Raw genomic sequence first — 25,652 nt, 5'->3', positions numbered from 1 at the left:
AACACCCTTGTATGATAAAAATTCTCAGTGAACTAGGACTAGAAGGGAATTTTCTCACCTCGATAAAGAACACTGACAAAGCCCTACGTTAATATCATACTTGGCAAGGAATTAGCTGTTTTCCAGCTGAGATCAGGAACAAGGAAAGGACCCTCTCACCACCCACTCAAATCATACCGCGGCCCTAGCTAATGAAATAAGACCAAAAACAGGAAATAAAAGTATACGGATTGGGAAGGGAGGAAAAAAACCATCGTTTTCTGCAGATAACATGATTTTCCATGTAGAAAATTCCAAAGAATCAATTTAAAAATTCTTGGAAATAGGAAGTGATTATGGCAAGGCACTGGCTATAATACTAACATTCCAAAGTTAAACTACTTTCTTATATACCAGCAATGAGCAATAATAGGATTTTGAAATGAAGAACACAAAACCATTTACATTGGCAACAAAAAATGAAATAATGTAGTATAGAGCTAATAAAATATATACAAGAGCTGTATGAGGAAAAAGTACACAATTTCAATGGAAGAAATCAATCAAGATCTAAATAAATGAAGAGCTATTCCATGCATACTGATCAGAAGACTTGATATTGTCTTGAAATCAATGCTTCCCTACTTGGTCTATAGACTCAATGCAGCTCCAATCAAAATCCAGTCAGGTTATTTTGTGGATAAGGACATATCAATTTAAAGTGTATATTGAGAGTCAGATGACCCAGAAGAGGCAGCATGACGTTGGAGGGGAGCAAAGTCAGAGCAGGCAGTGCCCAACTTCAAGAATCACTATCAGGTTAGAGTAATCAGGGCAGCACAGCAGCACAGTACTGGCAAAAGAACAAACAGACAGATCAATGGGGCAGGACATGGAGCCCAGAAAGAGACCCATACAGATACAATATTGATCTTTGACAGAGGAGAGCAGGAAATTCAATGGAGAAAGAACAGTTTTTTGTTTTTTGTTTTTTTTTTAAAAAAACAAAAGAAAACAAATGGTGCTGGAACACCTAGACATTCACATGCCAAAAAAAAAAAAAAAAAAAAAAAAAAAGAATTGGGTATAGACCTTACGCCTTTTACAAACATTAACTCAAAAATAGATTGTAGACCTAAATGTACAATGCAAAACTATAAAATCCCAGAAGATAACAGGAGATAATCTAGGGAACCTTGTGTTAGTGCATTTTTGTACAATACCCAAAACATGAGCCATGAAAGGAAAAACTGATAGGGTAGCCTTAATTAAAGTGGAAGACTTAGTAATAATTCCCCAAACTTGAAAGCAACCAAGATGCTCTTCAGTAGGTGATCGGATAAAGAAACCATAGTCCATCCAGACAATGGAACAGCACGAAGAGAAATGAGCCATCAAGCCATGAAAAGACACAGGAAAAATAGAAATGCATAGTGTTAAGTGAAAGAGGCTAATCTGAAAAGGTCACATACTATAGGATTCCAACTGTGTGACATCCTGGAAAAGGCAGGACTCTGGAAACAGTAAGGAGATCAGTGGTGCCAGGGTCTTGGAGTTGGGAGGAGGGAGGACCGGGCAGAGCACAGAGGGTTTTTAGGGCAGTGACACTACTCTGTGACACTGTGACAGTGGTTACGTGCCTTCATACATCTTCCAAAACATACAGAATGTACAACAGAAAGAGTGAAACCGCAGGCACATCATGGACTTCAGAGTAACTAATAATTACAGTTAATGATAATGGTAATGGTTAATAATCCATAGTAACCATGGATCCATATCAGCTCACCAACTATAGCAAACACACCACATTAATGTAAGATGTAATAATAGGGGAAACGAAGGCGTGATATATGGGAACGTACTTTCTGCTCAATTTTTCTGTACACCTAGAATTGCTCAAAATAATAGTCTATTCATTGTAAACCAGCCAAACAGAAACCCCAAAGCCCTGACAACACACACTGATCTTAGACTGTGGGGCTCAGAAATCTGAACTGGATTCCATGGGGCAAAGTTCCGACAGCCCGGCTGGGCCCTCAGGGAGGCTGTGTGGGGATGTGGCCCTGCCTCCTCCAGCTCATGGCCCAGGTGACCCCTCCTCACCAGCTCTCCCCTCCTGTCCCCCGAGACACCTGCGGCTGCCTGGGCTCCCCAACAGCCCAGGTCAGTTGCCTTATTAGAGGGTCTGTTGACTGGAACGCCCTTCCAGGGAACTCTGTTCGTTCCCAGGTTCCAGGATCAGAATAGTACATCCTGGGCCTTCACCCTGCCGAGCCCCCACAACCTTCACAGCTCCACACCCTGTCCTTGCTCCTGAGCGCCTCTTCTCTGCGTTTCTCACTGCCCTGGCCTCTCATTCACACATTCACGGCCCTCCCTCAGGCGCAAGCTCCGAGGCGGGGTCGGTCAGTTCATCCTGCTTGGCCGCTGAAATGGCATTCAGTGGGGGATGGACCACTGAAGCACCTGCACACGGCCAGGGGTTCCTGGTGTGAACACACTACACGTTTATGATGCTGGGCCAGGCCCACTGCGTATGGGGGAAAACCAGGGACAGAGACACCGGGTCACCTCCCTGTGTGGAAGGGACAGCACAAGAGCACAGAGTAGCCGAGTAAGGGTCTGCATGGCAAAGTCCATGCCAGCATCGCTGGCTGTGGAGAAGCCCCTGCCCTTAGACCAACGTCAGCAGGTGGAGGCACCGCAGGGCTGATGCAGCTGATAGACCCCTGGCTCAGAACACAGATGTGGTGCAGGTGGGACACCGAGGGACCAGGTTCCAATCCTGATCTGGATCCCAAACCCAGCTCAGCCCGTCCCCAGCTTTGCCTCAGTGACCACCACGCCTGGCCAAGAAAGCAGTTGGAAGACCAGGGGGTCTGGCAAGAATCAATCTCACCGAGAACTCAGAGCCTATCGGGCATGTGTACAGGACAGAGATTTTGAAGACGTGTGTGTGTGCGTGTGCATATACACCATCAAGACATACAATACAGAGTTCCCGTTGTGGCTGGTTACGAACCCAACTAGTATCCATGAGGACGCAGGTTTGATTCTAGCTTTGATCAGTGAGTTAAGGATCTGGGGTTGCCATGAGCTGTGGTATAGGTCACATACATGGCTCGGATCTGGCCTTGCTGTGGCTATGGCATAGGCTGGTGGCTACAGCTCAGAACTTTCATGTGCCACAGGCGCAGCCCTAAAAATTAAAAAATCACTAAATAAAACAGATAATAGAGATGAGCCAGTGTCTCACACGACCCCAGCTTGACTCTCAGAACTCTACAGAGTTTACATATTACTAGGACAATATTTGGAAACTAGGAAGAGTAAAGCTCAAAGAGTTAATAACTTAAATCTGTAGTAAAAGGCAGGGAGAAATCAAATTTCTATTCTCTGACCCTACATCGTCCAGGAGCACTAGAGCTGTCCGGAAGCCTGGGCCCAAACCAGCTCAAGGTCATTTCCTAGCCCATTGGCAGTTTGACGAGGAACTTGATTCTGAGACTCAGTTTCCTTATCGGAAAATAGCCTCCTAACTGCAACCATTTTGTCGTGAGCTCCATTGTCATGTAACTGTCATTTAGTTTCATTCCACGTAGCTAATGTCCACAGCCTCCAGGCACGTGGTATGTATTTGCCTTTTCCCTTTAAAATGTGTATTTAAAAGTCCATGTTTAACCTAGACCTGGTCTGTCATGGCTGGAGAATAGAGAGTTTGAAGACAAACGCAAACAACCCTCAAGACCTAAGAGGCTCTGTCCTGGTGGACCCGGGTGGATCAGACACACCTCATTATGACTGGAATGCAGTTTGGGAATGGTGGCCAGTCCAGCAGGGGCTGGGCATCTGCAAACTTGACTCTGCGCCTGACCTGTGCAGACAAGCCCCACAACATGAGAACGGAATGCTCAATGTTCTGGACGGATCTGCAGGCAGCTCCGTGTGACACACACCAGACCCCATGACTGAGCAGAGCCATCAGTTTTAATCACTTCTAAATGTTCTCTAAGCTGTCACTGCAACAAAACAGTCTGCAGCTCTGCCTTGACGGAAATCCAGTTAGTGAGCCGCTGCTCACCCGGGCGCGCATTCTGGCAACTTCCCAGGTGCAAACAATTTGCCTCTGGACGCTCATTTGTGCAACGCTCCCTAACTCCCCGTCCATACTCTGCTGCTAGCCGGGGCTGCTGCACAATGCGAGGCCCAATTTTTGAAAAATAAACACAGACGTCTCCTGACAGATGGCCTTCCCCACAGCTCGAGACGCCAGGCCACACTCGCTTCAGGGCCAGGGCCCAGCAGGACTCTGTTCCCACCACAGGGGCATCATTAAGGGACACATGCCCACCACCCGCATCCCTTGGTCCATCAGCCTCTGCCCTGAGCCCCCTGAGAGATGTCACCTGCTCGCTATACCCCGCCCGCTGCAGGGAACTCGGCTTCAATGGTGGTGGGGGGTCAGCCTCCCCTTAGCTCAGCCTCCCCTCCTCCTGAGAGATTGGTGCCCTGTCCCTGGGAGGTACCGCCCTCTCTCCAGGCATTTACCCAGGTGTGCCCCTTCTCTGGGGCCTGGTCCCCAGGAACCGCTCGTGGCCTTCAGGGTGGGCTTGGGCACTGCCAGACTCAGCCCTCCCATGTCCCCTCACCCAGGGCACCCCCTCTCCTGCCTGCATTGGTCACCATCACAGCTTGCCTTCTGAGACCTTTCTGGGCCAATACGGGGTGATTTAAACTTAAATGTAAGTGGATAAATTCCTGTCACTGTCCCATTTGAGGTGACCAGAGCCACACATGCTGATGATGTCCGTACTGGCCATTACGGGTAAAGCCCTTTCTGCTGTCTCGGAAGGGCCCATGGAGCCAGCGCCCATAAGAGCTGGCCTGGAGCAGCACAGGCCCAGTGTGCGGTCACCACTTGTTCTGCTCATTTGCATAAAATCGGCTAAAAGGCTCCTGTCTATTGAATGGAGGCTGCAGACTCGTCTTGGGGTCAGGACACCCAAGTGCCACCCGTCCAGTCACCAACGCCTCACGAAGCCTCGGGCTCATTTCCTTTGCTCCTCAGATGAACAACTGGGCGGGGTCAGGTTTAAAATGTGATGATTCTAGAAAAATGCTCGTCCTCACTACTTGGCAACACACAGCCTTCCAGCCATTGGGCGGGAGGTCATGGTCACCCCCCCGCCATGAGGGCCCGTAGGAAGCAAACAGAAGGGGGCCCCTCATCACCATGCTCCTGTGGAAATTTTCAGGGGAACAAGTAGCCGGGCTGACGGCCTGTCCAGGGCCTCAGCCACCCCGTCTATAGCTGCTCTGATGGCCCAGCGGGGGCTTGAGGGGGCCTGCCCATTGCCTGTGACCTTTCTTTAGAAAATGTTAGTAACAGACACACAATTTACCTAATTAGTCTTCAGATGAATAAGTGCAATAGTAGAGCTTCTCGGTCCTGCTTCACTGACACGGCAGGGAGCCAGGGCCCATGGGCGTTTGCAAGCTGCTGAGGTTTGCAGAATCTTCTACAAGGAGAATTGCTTAACTAGATCAATCACTAGGTTGTCTTTAATTATGAATAACTTTCTGTTTGGGTGTATTGTTCTTTGGTTTGTTGTGACTTTTGGCTTCACTTAAGAGTATGTAGTGAGGCACATGGAGAACTGAGGGTTTTGGGCTGTAATTTCCTAAATGAGAATTGATGCATTGAGGTTCAAGGAAAAATCTCCATATACCCATGGCTGTAGCAAATATGCTTTAACCTCCATCCCTAATACCTCTTATAATTTAACCACAACTTGCATGAGTAGTGATATTTGCTTGGCGATGTTCTGCTTAGGAAATTGTGTGAAACAAATAACTGATTATATTTTCAGGATAAGTGTAATACAATTCCTGGGTTATTTTTAGCTTATAGGGTGTTATTACATTTAACATTTGTGTGTATAGGTCCTATTCTTGTCCTGTAATGTAGCCAAGTGTTTGCTTTCTGCAGTTCACTCAGGTAGTTCCACTGCAGTGTCACTGCCCCGGGGCTTACCCCCTCAGCACTGAGCCTCAGGGTAAGTGACACCAGGCCTTCGCCTGGCTGCCTAGATTGATGACGCTGCACAGGTTTAAGCAGCCCCAGTCAATGGGAGCCTTCTGCACCTCATTAGTCCCAAGTTTAATGCTAATTATAGCCAGCATGGACTTGAATCAAGTCTATCATTGGGAAGGGATAAAATGGACATAAGATAGGTGTGCTTCTTATTCCTCCTTGATGAGATTTGGAGCATGAGGTTTTTCTTTTAAATTATTAAGCAGACTTTGATGCGCAACTTTATCCATGTGATCTCGTCAGAGACTCCACGGCCGTCATTCCCAAGGAAGACCGCTTCCACTGTGGAAATGTTATTTTTCAGCTCCATCTTGGGGTGAAAATGGGATGCTCATGTATAACAAAGGTTTTCAGCTGCATGAAGTCACGACCTGGAGAGAGCGGTTTCTGATTGAGAAGATGGAACCGGTACAGAGATGCTTCTGATGCCTGAGACCAGATGAATCCAATTGGTCCAGCAGATGAATCGTATTTAGTCACATGGACTTGCTAGTTTAACATTTATTCCAGACTCCGTTTCTTATCATCTATGGAACAATTCAATTTCTGGTGTCACGTGCAATGTTTGCTTTTTGTTTACAAGCTAGCTACACGGGACAGGAAATTTTTATTTCTTGGGGAAGGAAGATGTGCTGGGTAGGAAAGTGGTTTAGTTCAGGCCCAGAGTGGCTGCTGGCTCATCACTAACCTGGGATGAGTCTCTTTATCTCCGTGATTGTCAGTCAGTCGTGGGGACACTGAGGCGGCTGTGGGATTAGACTCCCCGAACCAGGTGCCCAAAGAAGCAGGGAGCACATGCAGGGGGTTCCCAGAGACGCCACGTCCCCTTCCTGGTGCTCTCTCACCTCCTTGTGTGGCCAAGGATCTTCTCAGTCTTGATGCCAGCAACACCAGTGGCGTGCTAAATCACTGAATGTGGGTAACATTCCCCCCAAACCCCAGTGTATCTGCTACTTATTTTTCACAAGCAACAGAGCTCCGCTAGAATCCCAACATTTGGTCAGATAATCCTGGTCTTGTCCCCGGCTGACTTTTCATTTCCCATGTCCCGGATTCCAGACTCACAAACACTGACACCAAACAGACCAGCAAGTGTCCCCCATTCTCTGAGCAAGTGCCCTGCTTTGCTTAGTCCTCCATCCACACAATGGGACAGACACGTCCTGATGACTTCTGACTCACTGAATGCATGTGGGCTTATGAGTCACATACAGTTGAAGGGGCAAAACCTGCAGGATGCAAAGCCAGTCTTGCAGAGTTCCTGCTGTGGTGCAGTGGGTTAAGGATCCAACGTGGTCTCTGCGGTGGCTCAGGGTGCTGCTGAGGTGCAAGTTTGATCCCCAGCCTGGTGCAGTGGGTTAAGGATCCCGTGTTGCCACAGCTGTGGCTCATATTCAATCTCTGGCGCAGGAACTTCCATATGCCACAGGTGCTGCCAAAAACAAACAAACAAACAAACAAAAACCCCCAAATCAACCCCAAAAAACAACAACCCAATGTCGCAAGTCCCTGTTTCAGTGATTGCAACTTGCCAGTGGATTTAGCAGCCTTGGAAATGATGTTTTAGATGCCCCCAGAGCCAGACGTCCGTCAGGGAGCTAGTGCCCACTTTCCCCACAGACAGTCTCCACGGATACACCTATGGCCCTGCAATTCATCCTTTCACACCTGGTTAGTAGAGGCCAGCTGGTGACAGCAGGGTGGTAAGGCAGTCACAGCGGCTATAGTAAAACTGATGAGCGTTAACACGGGTCAAACACTAAATGTGAATAAGCTTGTGAAAGGCTATATGTTCAGGTTACTCGTCTTGCAGGATATAAGACGTCCTCTCACTGCTTCCCCCTTATGTTTAATAAACAAGGTGCCAAAGGGCACAGGGAGATCAGGTAGACGTGGGTCCCCGGGCACTTGGGGTCACCTCTCAGTGCTGCTCAGGGCTTCCACCCAGGCACCCAGAGGTTCCCCTCATCCACTGCCCAGGGCCACTGTGTCCATACACAATACACCTATTACACTGGAACCTAGTCCACACACACACACACATATATCACACAACACACATACATCACCCTCATACCACGTATGCTCACACCACACACACACACACACACACACACACCCTGATGTGTCCTTCAATGGTACCTGTCCTGCTTTATACGATGTACCTTGATATTTTCTACTCCATACATTCCAGATTTTCCTGTTCTTTTTTTCTTTTGTCTTCTTAAGGCCACACCCACGGCATATGGAGGTTCCCAGGCTAGGGGTTGAATCAGGGCTGTAGCCGCCGGCCTATACCACAGCCACAGCAACGCCAGATACAGGCCGTGTCTGCGACCTACACCACAGCTCACGGCAATGCTGGATCCTTAACCCACTGAGTGAGGCCAGGGACTGAGCCTGTGTCTTCATGGGTACTAGTCAGATTCATTTCTGCTGAGCTACAATGGGAACTCCCTTTCCTGTTCTTTTTTATTTAAAAAATTGCTGGTAGAACACCAAGGTCCTCTTAGGAGCACGGGGAATTATAGTCAATATCCGGTGATGAGCCATAATGGGAGAGAGTCTGAAAAAGTATAACTGAGTTACTTTGCTGTACAGCATAAATTAACACAACACTGTAAATCAAGTGTATTTCAATAAAATTTAAAAAATAGTTTATCTTGGAGACTCTTTGCATTCAAGACTGCTAATCTGAAAATAAGTGAAATTAGTGACAGGCTAAAAAAATTGCTGGTAGTGACCCAGTAATGTGAATGCATGATCCATTGAATGGGTTGCAGCCTATGGTTTTACAGTGTCATGTAAATATAAACATTAGAAACATGAAATGAAAATTACATGCTGACTCAGGAAATGGCCCATTAAATGGCTGGATTTTTTTTTTTTTTATTATTAGCCAATTCTTCCATCACCTTCCTTCCCTCCCACGTCGGTCTCCACCCCAGCCCACGGCACCCAGTACAAAAGCCGTTCACTTATTATAGAAGCTGCTGGCTTGAGTCACTGTTGCAGTAAAAGTGTCATTTCAGGAGGAAGGGTTTTGAAAGGTGAAATGAAGACTTCACATGTTATTCACACTCACACGTGTGTGTGTGGAAATAACTTGCTTCCTTCGAGACAAATTTTCTGCAGAAGTGAGCAGTGAGCATGCGCATTGCAGACCCCAGAGCGTCAGAAGGGGGAGGAGACTCTCCCTGTGTCTGGCCGGGAATGTGGGGTCTGTGGTCTCCTTATCCTCCACCATCAGTGTCCTCTCACTGGGCCCCCAGCACATCATCCCACCTCCACCACTGCCCCCTTGTGATATCCACACATTGTCCTCCAGACCAGGTCTACACTGCACTGACTTCTCAAAGAAGCTTCAAAGCCATAAATGGTTCTCTTGCGCCACAATCTCACGTTCAAATGCTGACTTTACCAACAGACACATCAGGGAAACACAAACTAAACCACAGTGAGACATCACCTCACACCTGTCAGAGTGACTATCATTAAAAAGACAAGAAATCACAAGTTTTGGTGAAGACGCAGAGAAAAGGGAGCCCCCAGGCATTGTTGGTGGGAATGTGCATTCGTGTAGCCACTATGGAAAAGAGCATGGAGGGGCCTCAAAAATTAAAAATAGAACTTCCATACTATCCAGCAATTCCACAGCTGGATATATATCTGAAGGAAATAAAAACATTAGTCAAAAATGACACATGCATCCTAATGTTCATTGCAGCACTATTCACAATAGCCAAGACACGGAAACAACCTAAATGTCCATCAACAGATGAATGGATAAAGATGATGTATATATACACAATGGAATACTACTCAGCCATAAGAAAGAATAAAATAATACCATTTGCAGCAACATAGATGCAACTAGAGATTCTCTCCTAAGTGAAGTAAGTCAGAAAGAGAAAGACAAACACCTTATGATATCACTTATATGTGGAACCTAAAATATGGCACAAATGATCCTAACTACAAAAACAGAAAGAGACTCACAGACATAGAGAACAGACTTGTCGTGGCCAAGGGGGAGGGGGAGGGAGGGGGAATGGACAGGGAGTTTTGGCTTAGTAGATGCAAACTACCACATTTAGAATGGATAAGCAATGCAACAACATATAAAAACTTGCCATTTGTGACAACATGAAATGTGACAACAGGGTTTTATGCTAAGTGAAATAAGTCACACAAAGACTAACTGTATCATACTTCTATGTGGAATCTAAAAAGTAAAATGAATAAACGAAAACAAAACAAATAATAAATATGACAAAACAGAAACAGAGCTGTAGATAAAGAGAAACAAGCAGGTATTGGTCAGAAGGCAGGGGGCAGGGGGTGTGGAAAGAAATAAGAGGGGGACATTGAAGTACAAACTGCCACTTAAAAAGGAGTGTGTTGTGGGGATGGAAATACAGTGCTGGGACACCGTCCACAATAATGTCATGTCCCTGAATGGTGATGACAGTGGTCAGAAGATACAAACTTCTAGTTATAAGATGGCTAAGCACTAGGGCTGTAATGTACAAGATTAACATAATTAACGTTGCTCTACGTTGTGCATAAACGTTGTTTACAGAGTGAATCCTGAATTTGCATCACAGGGGAAAAGAGATCTTTCCTATTTCTTTAATTTTGTTCCCATTGGAGATGGTGACACTAAATTACTAGGGTAATCACTTCATGGCCTATATGAGCCAGGTCATCAGGTTTGACACCTCAAACTTACGTCAGTTATACCGCAAAAAATCTGGAAGAAAACAAAACGATGTCAAATTTGCAAAAAAGAAAATTACTTGTTTAATTAGAAGAAATTCACCTAGCTGCTTTTTGATTAGTTCTTTGTGGTTTTAAAAAAATGATTTCAGAGACAAAATATGATCTTTTTTTTTTTTTTTTGTCTTTTTGCCTTTTCTAGGGCCGCTCCTGTGGCATATGTAGATTCCCAGGCTAGGGATCTAATCAGAGCTGTAGCCACCAGCCTGCACCAGAGCCACAGCAACGTAGGATCCAAGCCACATCTGCAACCTACACCACAGCTCATGGCAACGTCAGATCCTTAACCCACTGAGCGAGGCCAGGGATCAAACCGGCAACCTCATGGTTCCTAGTCAGATTCGTTAAGGACTGTGCCACGACGGGAACTCCAAAAATATAATCTTGAGAGTTAAGTCTCTTTTTGTTTTCTGTATTTTTTTTTTTTTAACAGAAACCCCCAACTTCAGTGCCTCTTAGGGGGAGGATCTTGAATAGTAGTCCTGCTCTAGGGTGGCTCTGTCGAGGGTACCCATTGTGTGTGTGCAGACGCCTTGGACTGTCACACCTGGGGTCTGGGGGGGACTGTCACACTGAGATCACCCTCTGTGGCTGCAGCATGAAGGCTGCGAAACCCGGTCGAGAGCTGACGGATGACGCAGCAATGGGCCTGAACCTAAGGGTCCCTCTCCCACCTCCTCCTAGGGCATCTCTTTCCTCCCCGTGGAGCCTGGTGGGAATCCTGCTGGTTGGCCCACTGAGGCTTCCAGGGTAGCACTGGGTCCCCTTTGTACTCACAGCCCCCGCACCTTCCCTGGGGGGAGCCTGAGGGCCGGATAGCGCCCCCCAATCCTGTTTATCAGGTATTTACACACCATGCACCCTGGCTGGTCCCACCAGCTCCAGCAGAGCAAGAGCAAGACTGCTCCTGGTCACCATGTGACCTTTCAGAACCCCCGGGGGGGAGCGGTCTGTGTGCAGCCCCCTTCCACCTGTACCTTCCAGAAGATGCTGCTCAGGCAGCACTGGCTTCAAAATGAAAGCACATTTTTTCCTGATTTTCTGAGTGCATTCTTTAAGGTCCTGATGGGAGCCGTAAGTAGAGTTCAGGGGTGACTCTGCACCCTCGAAGTCCTGCCCACTGCAGCTGACCCCTCCCACTCCCCTCCCTCCTGTCTGCCAGCCACCCCCCAAGGGCCCACCCCTCATGCATGTCCCCTGGGTACCTGGCAGCCAGGAAGGAAGGGACTTTCTGCCCCTCTGTCTCTGGAAACCTGCTTGTCCCCCTGACCCTGACCTGTGCCGCCCTTTTCACCACGTTCTTTGGCTCCTTCATCTGTATCTGTTCGATTTGGGGCTGAATTCTTAGCCCCAAATCAGTCTAACTGCCCTGAATTCATTTTCTCTTATATACACAGCAGGAACATATATATATTTTTTTCTACCCCTTCCACCACGTGGGGGTTGCTGAGTTAGGGAGCTGGCTGGTCACTCATGTGGGGGCTGCCTACAGAGGAGAAAAAGCTCGGTCGTTGTTGTGGGCGTGAACATCGTCGGCTACGGAGTGAATGTCTGTGTTCCCCCCAAATTCACATGTTGGATCTTAACCTCCAAGGCAATGATGTAGGAGGGGACCTCTGGGAGGTGGTGAGGTCGTGAGGATGAGGCTCCCATGGATGGATTAGAGTCCCTACAACAGAGCCCCCACGGAGCACCCAACCCCTCTTCCACCTGAGGACATAGTGAGAAGATGCTGAACCTGTCAGGGGTAGGGCTGGGCTGCTGGATCCTAAATGTCCAGCCTCCAGAACCAGGAGAAGTGGGTGTCTGCTGTTTATAAGCCCCCGGTAGGAGGCATCTTTTACAGCGGCCCCAACACACTAAGACCTAGCCACGCACTCATGGAGGCATGAACAGATCGATAAAGATCTACTGCCTGAGGAAGGGAGAAAACTGGGGGAAAAGGTACCAGGATTTACTCAGCAGCATCCAGGCTTGGAAACCGTGCAGGTAAAAGCTGATAGTTAAGCAGAAGAGCTCGGGAATGCATTCCAGAACTTCGGGTGAAAAATCCCACTCTCCTAATTTCCAACAGATGGAAGGAGTAACTTTAAAATTGATTTTGATTTGTTGTAAAGTGTTAGCATGACATGGTCACACTGTCACATGGAATGTCCACTTGATTAGCTGACACTTAGCCTCCCCCATGTCAGACCCCCCCCACCCTCCCCAGCATGTGACAGTGATGCCATGTCCTGGCTGGGAGGAGGGCCCTCTGTGGTGTCTGGATTCCCACGGGGGCACTGCAGGTCCTGAGGGGCCTCCAAGGTGGGGGTGGCAAGGAGAGGGCCCTGGAGGAAGGGGACGGGGTGCAGTAAATGGTTACACTGGTACCGTCCAGACAGATCCTCGGTAAGACACTGCATCCACTATTTATAGACACTTGCAGAAATTTCTCTGAAGGAAATAAGGGTGGACACCCATTAAGTTACAGTTACCCCTCGATATATATCTCTAGGGGTGTTCATAAAAGGACACAAAAATGAATATCTAAAAGGGGGGTTCCTTTAAAATTAGCTCTGTGTCATAATTACTACGAGACATTCATGTAAATGGTGTGCAGATCTTAAAATGAGGCCAGTAATGTCCTTTATATAAAAATAGTTTCACAACATGTGCAAGTCCTATAGGAGGCTTTAAGCATTGTTAAACATTACTTTATATTCAGGTGTTTCTAAAACTGCACAACGTGTCCATCTTCTCAGGGCTGCCTGTGTCTCACGCTATCGGCCTTATATTTTCTGATGGATCTTTTAGTCTGCTTCTTTCTTCTCACTTGGCAATTGACTTGCCAGTGTAACATTTAGTCCAATGAAACAGTCCCCACAGATGCTTAGAACTCACCAATTTTACAATGGAATTAAATATAACATTTGAGGGAATGAAGAAAAGCCATTATTAGAAATCACATCTCCTATAATGAGCCAATGTCACAAAAATTACTAGTAAAGCAATTTAATATGTGTGTGTCTGAGGTCTTCCCTTAAAACGCTTCTTCTGGAAAAAGTGGGTTTTCCCTTCCATTGTGGTCATGCTGAATGTGCTGCATTAACCCGCTTTTATCACTGACTTTAAATTAATTTTATAGAAACCTCTCTCTTCCTCTGTCCACGGCCACTTTCCTCATCATAAAATTGCTTTTCATGCGTGACACCCTATGCACTTCAGAGACCGCGCACGCCCTAACATGTAATGGGCATGAGGTGTGATATTCTTATATCTAAAAAGATCACTTTACTTATTTGTCCATTGCTAAAGAAAATTTGGGCGTTTTCACTAAATGTCACTCATCCTTCCTTGAAGTTTTTAAAGACTGAAGTCCTTGGAAAAACAGAAGGTTGGTATTTTGAATGGGACTGGACGCTAACGTTCCTGAACTGTTTTACGACTTCGACCTCTACCGCGCTGTGAAAGGCCCTTGGTGTTCGGAAATGAGCATGACTCACTTCACTGTTATGGCCTTAACATCGTCATAAAGTGTTTTTAATTTTAACGTGGCAGAGAGAATTGGGGAGCCATAAATCCAAAACCTGCAAGAGCCTTAAAAACCTGTCCAGTTTCAATCCCTCGATTTAGAGGTGAGGAAACTGGAAAACCCAGTTTGGAAAATAAAATGTCTAAAATTAGGGTGTTTGCTGTCAATTAGTCAGCATACTCACTGGGAACATAACATAGATCTTCTCTCCTCCCTCTCTCCCTCTCCCTTTCTAACCTTCTTATAAATTAGCTTTCCACAAACTTCACATCCGTGTCCCTGACATGAGGTGTGTGTTGGAATCACACAGGAACTTTACAGACCCTAAGCCCTTTGGGAACCAGGATTTAAACCCTCCCCTCCCCAGGAGACACTGACCAATGAGAGGCAGGCTGGCCTGCAATGTTCCCATAAAGGGGCTGATAGAGACCACTGACCCCAGAGAGCACCCCCCCACGCCACACTCCCCACCCCCACACCAGGGGCACCACTGCACCCAGTCCCACGAGGACTGTCCACTGGCTACTTCCATCCATCCTGCCACCTGATGGCTAATGGAGAGTTTTTCCCTCCTTGCACACACCACCACAGCTGGGGCAGCAGCACAAGTGGAGGACCAGGCAACATTTAGAGCCCCCCCACCCCCCGACTTCTGTTTGCTTTTTAGGGCTGCACCTGTTCCCAGGCTAGGGGGCAAATCAGAGCTGCAGCTGTCAGCCTAAACCACAGCTATAGCAATGTGGGATCCGAGCTACGTCTCTGATCTACACCACAAATCAAGGCAACGCCGGATCTTTTTTTTTTTTTTTTTTTTTTTTTTTGCTGTTTCTTGGGCCGCTCCCGCGGCATATGGAGGTTCCCAGGCTAGGGGTCTAATCGGAGCTGTAGCCACCGGCCTACGCCAGAGCCACAGCAACGCGGGATCCGAGCCGCGTCTGCAACCTACACCACAGCTCACGGCAACGCCGATCGTTAACCCACTGAGCAAGGGCAGGGATTGAACCCTCAACCTCATGGTTCCTAGTCGGATTCGTTAACCACTGGGCCACGACGGGAACTCCACAATGCCGGATCTTTAACCCACTGAGCAAGGCCAGGGATCGAACCTGTGTCTTCATGGATACAAGTTGGATTCTTGACCTGCTGAGCCATGACGGAACCCCTTTTCAATATTATTTTTGAAGCCAATCAAATGAGCAACAGATTCATTGGCTAAAGATCTGATACAAACTAAGAAAAATTCAAATTTAAATATAAATCAAACAGCAGATGGCCAGCAGACGCTGGGAAGGCAGCCGGAAGTGTTTTCAGCTGGTGAATAACCATGTTCGATGCAGGGCCAGGAACCCAGAGCCACTGGAGTGTGTATTTTCTCAGTTACTGTTTCATGTTGATTTCATTCAACTCTTTGACGTTGAATTTATCCACAGCTCCACATTTTGAACAGAAGCATTTGCCCCATTTTATGTAAGCGTGCCTTCATGTCAAACGGTGACGGCCAGATACGGCTCCAGCTTCACTGTGACTGTGGCAGCATAGAAATAAAATTTCCATAAAATTTCCACGTGATTTTAACTACTACTGGGGAAAACAGAACGTGACAGTGATTGGGAGCATCTTTGGAAGGAAGCGCATAATTGCACTCAGCATCCAAACCACAGAGGCGCTGGGCTGGCGCTGGGCTGGCGCTGGGCTGGCCCAGGGAAGTCAGCTCTTCTATGTCAAGTAACAGTTACTTGAAAAAATGCAAATAAAAAAGCTTTTCCCTTCCTTAGATTTACTTACAGTTTTAGTCACAAAGGAGATAAGAAGAGATATATCGCTTTACACGTGTGGACATGTATCAATTATGTTAATGACAGCCTTAATAATTAATAATAATAATTAGGCTAATTACTGCCATCACAGTTAATCTGTGATGATCTGGAGCAACCATGTTCTCACCTAAAGCTTCCATAATGTTCACAAACTACTATTTAAAAAAAAAAATGTCACCGCATCTTACTTAAAGTCGAACATATGCTTTGAACATTTGTCGGGGAAGGGTCACCAGTGATGGACGTGCAGATGGTCACTCCAGCCTGGAGCGTCCGGTCACGTCTAATCTGTGCAGCGGCCAGGCTGGGGTGCGTACTCTACCTAGATCCTCCTCTGCCGGCCCCGGAAAGCTGATGCCCGGCTGGGCCAGGTCCCCGCCCTCTTCCTCTGCAAAGAGAAACAAAGTCACTCTTTAATAAGTTGCTGGTGTAGCTCACAGTTTTCACAGCGCCTCTCCCACACTGCCCACGGCAGACACGCAAACACTCTCCCACACTCCCCACCACAGGCATGCAAACACAAGAGAGACATGCTTTTTTGTTTGTTCAAATGCCGCCGCTCAGAGCTGGTGCTCTGGCGGAAACCTCAGGAACCATCACCTTCTCTGAGAACAGCCCTGTGGTGTTATTTCTTTGCACCCCCCACGGAGGTGCCACAGGGATTGCGTGGGAGAGTTTCCTCCAGACTCACTAGCCTTGGCATGAACAGGGTTCTGCAAACTCGGCCCACGACTATTTACGGCCAGTGAAGCCTTCGAGGAGGCTTTCTCTGAGGTCTACAAAGTCCTGTCTCATCTGAGGCCTCATCAAGCAATATTCAAACCTGTGGTCACTGCTCTAATTTTAATATTCGTTTGTCTTAGGTCAGTTTTGTCCAAATCTCATTTCCTTCTGCTGGGAGAACATTTCAGGTCGCTGTCATTGATTTTCAATTGTTCACTCTGTGATTAGTGAAAAAGCAGAGTGACATGGTCATCAAGCTGGGGCCCTCCATTCTCAGATGGGGCGGTGAGAACAAGGAGGTGCTTTGCTCTTTGTCCAGCTCACCCTGGGCCGCTGGCCATGGACACCTCCGTGGCCTTCGTCCTGTACTCCGCTGGGCAAGCCAGGCGTCTTGCTATGCAGGCTGCTCTGGGCCCCATGTGTGCTGCTGGGTGGTGAAGGGGTTGGGGGGTGCTTAGCCCTGCTGGATGCCTGGTGATTGTCTGCCCCACACTGAGGGCAAGTGGGGGTTGCAGAGAGTGGGTCTCCCTGTGGAGACGGGGAGCTTCAGATGAGTTTAATACATAGCTATAGATATGCCACCATTTGGGCACATATTCTCTAAGTATAATTCCACATAAAATTACATATTCAGACTCCACATGCACTTATACAGGCTTCCAACATTCATGAATAGGCTTTGGGCAAAAATTTCAGTAATTACATCCTTCTAGCAACACTAAATACCATGTTACCATGGTATAGTCCTGGGGGATTTGTTTCACTACATTTGCACTGTCTTCAGTTCAGCAAATAGGCATCTCCCACTTCCAGGAGGTTTACAGGATGTTCAGAAGGGAAGACGGGAGGTCTGGCCATGAGGGGGGCTGGGGGGCTGTGGCCACCTCGCAGGTCAGTCTGTGCTGGAATTTCATCCCAGGCACAGCCTTTAGGATACAGATGTTATGCATGGACATCTGTGTAAGGAATGCCTGTCTGGAGTGGGGTAGATATTTCACAAGAGAGCTTACTCGAGTTATTTCACATAGTTGTCTGCACCCCGTTGGAGCGCACTTTCTGAACATTTGAAGTCGTGTTTTTCCATTAATGAGCCACTGACCACAAAGCTGGTTGGTTGGATGACCACACTAAGTACAATACAGAGCCAGAGACGGCCCTGCTTTCATTTGTGGGGATGTTTAATGCATTAGGGTGCACAGTGCTAATTAAGTATGGTTGCCATGGAGACAACAGTCACACAGTCAGTGTTATCAACCTGGAAACAGTCCACATGACGTGGCTGGAGTAGAATTAGGAGAATAAACCAAAAGAACAACCCCTCGATTTCCCACCCCTTTTGTTCTCCTTGGTTTACACACACACACGAAGCAAAGAACAAGCTTTAATATGTGAACTTGGACGATGAGCTAACATCACATGGTGGAATCACAAGCATGCATGACAAAAATGCCTGATGTGTGGCCACAGGGACGGGGTGGAGGCAGCGCTCAGCCCCACCTTCGCGGGAGGCACGAGGTTCATGGTCTCAGGACACCACTCACAGTGCCACCCAGGGCTGTGCGAAGGGCAGCTTGGGCCTGTAAGTGGGATGCCCTGAGCCGTGAGTGTGGATGCCCTGGCCTCAGTTTCACCTCTGGTCTGTCCTGCATCAGGTCAAGACAGAGCAAGGCCTTGGCAGCATTGCTCCAGAAAGACTTTCACTCAAACACACTGAGTGTGATTAAGGGGGAATGACCCCACCACGTCTGCTCCTGGTTTCACCTCCTGGCTGTTGAGCTTCACTCGGAGCATGCTGCTGTCATTAGGGCCTCCATCCTGCCTTTTCTAACCCACTTATCTTGGAAGCTCAGCTCTTGTGTTTCTACCTGATGCTCACTCAGAGCTGGGAGCGTAGATGCAGGTATGTCTCACCCACATGTGTGGGCAGGCCCTGGGCTGTCACCCCAACGTCCTCAGTGTCCCAGGACACATGAGGTGCATCCCCTTTTCCCACAGCTCCCTGGGCAAGGTGCCACTTTGGCAGTGGTGGGGCCCCAGAGCTGCCCTGCCGGGCTTGCTGAGACCATGAACATGGGTTGGTTCTCTTCTGCCCCAGCTGGTGCTTTGGGGAGGAGGTGTCTGTCCCTGATGTGACACAGTGGGACCCAGGAAGCAGCCTGGCTGGGGTGATGACAGGGTGGCTCCCGCCACATGTGCAGACCCTGGGCATTGTGGCCACAGCTCCTTTACTGCCCCCAGCAGGTCACAGCCCGTGGGGAGGAGGCAGCCCCGCGGTTTACACGTGTGAGATGAGTCGCTCTGTAAAATGAAGAGTGCCTGCATCTGATGCCATGTTCCAGTTCCCATCACGCTTTATCAGCAACAATGGAAGCTGCCATGGATGAGAGGCCCTGGAAACCCGCACTGGCCCTTCTGCGTGCCCCTCGTACCTCTGAGCCCCAGGCCCTGGGAGAAACACAACCCTTCAGTCACAGGGTTCTTGTGGACCGCCTCCCCCTGCGGAGCTTATGGTACTTGCCAGTGAAGTCACCTTATGGGTTAATGTCCCCTTTACTGGGTCTCCAACGTGTGGCCCAGCAATGTGGTGACAGCTCAGGGAGCTAGGTGATCTGCAGTTCTGTGTCTTCAGAGGTCAGCACAGGGGCTGTACCACCTGAAGGGGCTAGGGTCTCTGGGGAGCCAGTGCCCCCACTGCGGGAACCAGAGACCCTTCCAACGTGTGGGGCCCCTGCTGGGACAGAGTGGGAGCTGCCAGTACCAGAGCAGACAGTGGGTAGGGGATGAGAGGAGACCATGTCATGGTTCTGGAGAACTGCCAAGCAAAGTCGGGTCCCGAGTAAAGAAACAAGCTGGCGGGGATCAGGGCAAGGGTGATGGCAGTGTGACAGCAATGCCGCAGTGTGACAGTGTGATGGCAGTGTGGCAGGCGACAGTATGATGACAGTGTGATAGCAATGTGGCAGTGTGACAGTGTGGCAGGTGACAGTGTGATGGCAGTGTGATAGTGTGGCAGTGTGACAGCAATGCAGCAGTGTGATAGTGTGATGGCAGTGTGGCAGGTGACAGTGTGTGATGGCACTGTGACAGTGTGGCAGGTGACACTGTGACAGCAGTGTGGCAGTGTGATGGAAGTGTGATGGCAGCATGACAGTGTGACAGCACAGCAGTGGTTTGAAGGAGACGTGGCTTTCCTACACTGACCACACACAGCTGACTTTCTACCTGCTCATGGGGATGTCTCGAGGCTTTGTGGAAAATGGTTCTGCGGAACTTTCCTTAGTCACTTGATCCCCCGCTAGTTCCTGCCACTCCAGGTGGTGGAGGTTTTCAAGTCCGAGCTTCTGAGGCAGCATCAGAGGACGTAGAGGAAGTGCTGGGTCTAAGATGCCAGCCAGGTCTCGTGTGGGCACATCCACCCCTGGGCCTGGTCCCTCACCCTCCAGAGACTATGCCTTCCTGTGCGGCTGCCAGTATCCACCCAGCGAGCACCCAGTGCCGTCACACCATCTCACTCTCTTCTTTCTCCCCCTGAATACAGTTCAACCTTGGGTTAAGGATCAGCACCAGGGCTGGACAGCTCTGCCAGGTCTGCCTCCCGCAGGTCCTGGTAACACCAGGTTTCAGAGAAGTGGAGAAGCAAATTGATACAGGAACCTGTGTGCACTTTCACAGGTCCTCGGGTCTCACTGCCTCAGTTTACTGGCCCAGCCAATCTGTGGTTATGGCAGGACTGGTCCCCTCTGGCCTGATGGATGCAGAAATCACGGCCCGGAGAGGCTGAGTGACTGCGACTCAGAAGGAACAGACTCCAAGACTGAGCTGCCTCCTGCTGTCCGGGGGCATCAGCAATGAGTGAGCCCTCACTTCTTAAAGAGCTGACCTGAAACGCCCCGCTGCAAGACTCAGAAAAGAGCGGCGAGTACATATGTACAATTTTTGTGTTTCTAAACCCTCTTAGCACAGACTACATCTTTTTTTTGGGGGGGTGTGTCTTTTTGTCTTTTTCTAGGGCTGCACCTGTGGCATATGGAGGTTCCCAGGCTAGGGGTGAAGAGGAGCTGTAGCCACCGGCCTATACCACAGCCATAGCAATGTGGGATCCGAGCCGTGTCTGCGACCTACACCATAGCTCACAGCAACGCCGGATCCCCAACCTATTGAGGGAGGCCAGGGATCGAACCCGCAATCCCATGATTCCTAGTCGGATTCGTCAACCACTGAGCCACAACGGGAACTCCCAGATTACATCTTTTGAGTTATCTTTAAATCATGCCCGCTTGGAAGTAATAATAAGAAACAGTTAAGGCTTCAAAGTAGTAGGTAGAAGGGAAAACAAGGTTTATCCATGAAAAGGGAAACTGCGCTTAAGAAAATACCAGATTTCTTGGTTTGAAAGAACACAGGACTCTTATTACCTCATAAATACCAAGAAAATGAAACAATACGCTTCTATCCACTGTGCCCGTCTCTCTGCAGCATGTCCTGCTCCATGTGGGGTTTTTATTTACGTGTTTAATTGTTTCCCCACTGTTTCCCGTGGGTGGGGCAGGAAGGACACCTCTGTCCTTGACACAGCAGCCGCAGGCCCAGAGGGCAGCAGGGATTCACCTGCAGTCCCCACAGGGGTCGTGATTTCTGATTTTTAGTAGTACAATCCCTTTTTACAGTGAAATCTGTGCAGATCTCTACGTGTAAGGAAGGGAGCCATCAGATTGTGGAAGGGGTGGGGGGGCAGTGGTGCTGTAGCCTTGGGGACACAGGCCCCCAGGGCATCACGTGGGACGGCGCCCACTTCCTTTGGGTCTGGAAGCACGTTTTGAGCCGGAGGACGCAGCATGTGAGGCATTTGCTATTCAACCCAGGCTCCAAAGTCTGACCCTGCCCAGGTCCCGCCACCACCCTGAGCCGCTGCCCGTCTGGGCCTCCTCAGGGTGGGTTCCTCTGACGGGCATTTCTTCTCTCTTCCTTCCATCCAAGCCCAGGGATCTCCCGGCTCTGCCCCCTTGGCCTTGGCCCTGGCCTCGCTCCACCACCATGTGCAGGCTCACGCACCCCTCTGTGCCACTCCTATCGCCAACTAAAGAAGGTCGCTTGCCACCAGGGTCCACAAGGATCAAGTCATCAAGTCATGAGCCACTGATGTCCTGACCTTCCACAGCCCCTGAGGGATGAGCACCTGCGCTCTGCGTGCAGTGGTGACCAGGTCTTCACTTAGAAATTTTCAGATTTTACAAACACAGTTTCTCCCACCTTCTCCTACTTAGAAAAGCGCTAAAACCTTTAACCAAGATACCTGCTCCTGGTGGCTAGCAGTGACTTTCCACCCAGACGTGTGGCTGGCTACACGTACCCTTTGCCAAAGTCACATACATGCTGACTGCAACCCCCTGTGTTGGGAGCAGTTCTTAGAGCTACCGAGAGGCTGCCTCCAGGCACAGAACCCAGGAAGTCCCCAGATAGCACTGACTCACAGCTCCCACCTTGTGTGTTGTGTCCACACCTCCCAGCCTTTCCTCAGCTCTGTCTCTGTCCGGGCCCAGCAGGCAGGCTCGAGCCAGGGGTTTTCCTCTGTCTGGATGAGAACTTTCTGTTCAGTCTTGCTGAGAAATTCTCCCCATTATCTGTTTATTTAAAGATGGAGACAGGGTGGAGGGCAGGCTGAAGGTATTTTCTGCCCCTGTACCTGATCAGAAAGCCCCTTGAGGGTAGAAAAGGTTCAGGATACAGCACACAGAGCAGTTTGTGGGCCATGTCCGTGGGCGGGTGGGAGGGGTGACACCAACAGCTATTCTGGGCACCCAGGAGACCCCCAGGAATTCAGTTCGCTGAAGGAACAATCCACGGAGGTTGGCAATCTGACAGTTCACCCAGTTTCTCGATTCTTCTCCAGTCTCTAAGTTTCCCTCTGCAGAAAGCACTCAGGTCTCCATTCCAGCAGCTTCCTAATGACAGGACTGGAAGCTGCACAGATTGGGGGCTCAGCTCTGCTTCAAGAGGACAAAGACGCTGATTAGCTCTTGATGTTCCTCCTTCCCGTTTCAGCTGCAGCTGCTCCGCCAGAACGATTACTAATGGCTTTTCTTTGAAATCTGTAAAAGTGCTCATAATTTTATTTTGGACCAAGGATCAGGTCCCAGAAGAAGCTGCCCTAAAGTCTGCAGAATTTTCACTAGGAGTTAAATGTCCCTTGAAGCCCAGCAGGCAGGGGTGGGCCATGGATGGGCCACGGTCCCTCATCCCGGGCTTGCAAACCAGGTGACAGTCATCAAGTGACGGTTTGTTGGTGCAAACAAATTACAAAAGCACCTTCCACAGGAATTCACTTTTGACTCAGAGCAGCACACATTTCACTTTGAATTTCTCTGGACTCAGAAAAGAGATTAAGAAATGCCGAAGTAAAAGCAGACTTTCTTATTTAAATATGAGAAAGCTTCGGGATGAAACCCTACCTGTCTGCTGTTAAACTTGAACATGATATACTGCAAAAGGGACATTAATTATATTTTATATGCTATGTTTTAAATCTAAAATCCAAATTTGAACACAGTGTCAAATTCTCACATATGTTCCCCATGTTTAAACTGGAAATACAATTTTAAAGACAGAGCAAAGGGCATTTTACAAAGCTTAGAAAGAACTAGCCTTTGCAGCTTAAGTTACTGCTTAGGTAACTGGCTCAGAGATGGGAGTGAAAGGTACAGAAACCAGACACCATCTTTGTGTTTGATGTGTGGTTTTCCACAGGGGCATTAGAAGTCCCTGCGGAGGGCGGCCAGGCAATATCCAGGACACCAGTCAGTTTGAATTTCAGATAAACAAAGAATAATTTTGTAGTATAACCCAAAAATTGAGATCCTGTTGTGGCTCTGAAGTTCACAATTACAAGGGCATCCTGTATCTCTATTTGCTAAATCCTGCCTCCACACCCTGGGGACTTCAAGAAGAATGCAGAGGCCCAGGCTCACCCTGGGGATTCTGGGTCCAGAAATTCTGGTTCTGGGGGTTCTGGCATCACACCGGGCTTCTTCCTGCTCCAGGGCCAGTGTCCACCTGAGTGTGAGGGGCTTTGTTTGACAAGGCAGGGGTTAACAAGGGTGCCGGTTATTTTGTGCCTTTTTCTGGCTTTTGTGCAAATGACTCAAGGGTAAGTAGTGATGCTTCATTTTTATCCCTTAAAAAAAGGCTGGCAAGCCTAGATTTTCAAAAACCCCAATAAAGCAGAACAGTTAATAAATTATGGAACAATCGCGGCACAGAGTTAGTTTTTAGCCATGGTGGAGAGTCCTGGTGTAACACGAGGCGAGACAGAAGGATGCAAAAGCCCTGGGGTCTTCATGATCCTTGTTTGCTCGGGGGAAGGCCAGGGGCCATTTACCAAAATGCCAAGAGGGACTGTCTCCAGTTGGAGGAATTATGGCCATGTTTTCTTTTCCTCTTTAAACTTTTGTTCTTTCCAGATTTTCTTCAGCCAGCCTGGCCTCTGTGCTTTATAAGCACTAAAGAGATTATAGAAACACTTGGTTTTCAACAGTCATCAGTAAAGCCCAAAATGCGAGCTTTCTCCTTTACTGGAGTTAGATGGCCTGGCTCCAAAGTCCGACTTCACTCCTGTTCTGCATGTCAACCCTAACTGCTCATCTGTTTGCTGAACCCATCTGTGCAGCCAGTCCGGGCTTAGGAGGGCCTGGGATCCGGGTCTGCCTTTGAGCGCGTGTCCTCAGCACTTTTACTGTTGCCGTCTTTCCTCGACATGCCCACGGTCCTTTTCTGATTCCTCTTGAAAACACTCCTTTCCCTGCATTGAAATCTGGGCTCAGAATGGAAATGTGCTAAGTTCATTTCTGCTAAAGTCCTAATGGACCCCCTCAGCCTCCCTGAGCACCGACCCTGTGTCAACTCTGGTTGCCGCGTCCAGGGACTGTGTGTGCCCAGGGGGACGAGGCATCCTGTGGACACCACGGTGCAGGGACTTTCAACCCACAGGGGACAAGGGGGGGAAGGAGGCCTTGGGCCATGCTGGGGACCCTAGGGACATTCTCTGGTTGAACCTGCCTTACGGTGGACTGTCTCGCAAGGATTAGAATTCCTTCCAAAGACACATTTACAACAAGGACCTGCTGTACAGCACAGGGAACTATATTCATTATCCTGTAATAACCTCTCATCAAAGAGAATCTGAAAAACAACATACATTTTTATGTATATGTAACCGCATCACAATGCTGTACATCTGAAACACTGTCGATCAACTATAGTTCTATGGAAAAGAAAAGGAAAAAGATATTTAAGTGGTAACATTTTCACACGTGCTACTTTTAAAAACTTTTTTCTTCCAAACTCCCATATGCTCTTACGTTACTTTTTCAATATAACTGAAAATGAAATGATATCAATAGATGAATTGTCTAAAATTCAAACTGATTTTTTGAACTTGTCTTGCGGCTCCCATTTTTTAAAAGCTGAATCCTGGAAGGGGGCGTGAGAGGGATTATCTGAGAAGTGGTCCTGCCTGCCGTCTCCCTGGCTGCGTGTAAGGGATGCTGTCCCACACTTGCCCACACTCAGCCCCTGGAGTCCTGCCCAGCACTCATGTCCCACCCTCACCTGCTGGCTGACACTGAGATGGGAACCACGCCCTCCAGGGGCCACTGTCTGGCAGGAAAATCACACACAACAGCGACTACGGTGCCCAGAAGCAAGTGTGGTGACAGATGTCCATCAGAGGGGCTTTGGGGGTGAGGAC

The 25,652-nt window shown here is 48.6% G+C and overlaps 1 protein-coding gene across 17 annotated transcripts in view; it reads right to left on the bottom strand.

Moving 5' to 3' along the window:
* Positions 1-25,652, bottom strand: part of DLGAP2 (DLG associated protein 2) — a 666,739-nt gene that overhangs the window by 119,522 nt on the left and 521,565 nt on the right. For 14 of the 17 annotated variants that reach the window (XM_084998159.1, XM_084998164.1, XM_021074622.2 and 11 more), the window contains one exon: positions 16,509-16,574. In XM_084998159.1, the coding sequence (XP_084854285.1) occupies positions 16,509-16,574 (66 nt within the window). Of the gene's footprint in view, positions 1-16,374; positions 16,575-25,652 lie in introns of all 17 variants that reach the window. The other 3 variants (XM_084998167.1, XM_084998166.1, XM_084998169.1) reach the window with 1 other exon arrangement.

The sequence above is a fragment of the Sus scrofa genome, chromosome 15, assembly GCF_054392235.1.
Source record: "Sus scrofa isolate SSC_HxYL_T2T_F1_AM1 chromosome 15, Sscrofa_HxYL_maternal_Yorkshire_Landrace_v2.0, whole genome shotgun sequence".
Classification (NCBI taxonomy): Eukaryota; Metazoa; Chordata; class Mammalia; order Artiodactyla; family Suidae; genus Sus; species Sus scrofa.
This window is presented reverse-complemented; position numbering and strand designations above follow the sequence as displayed.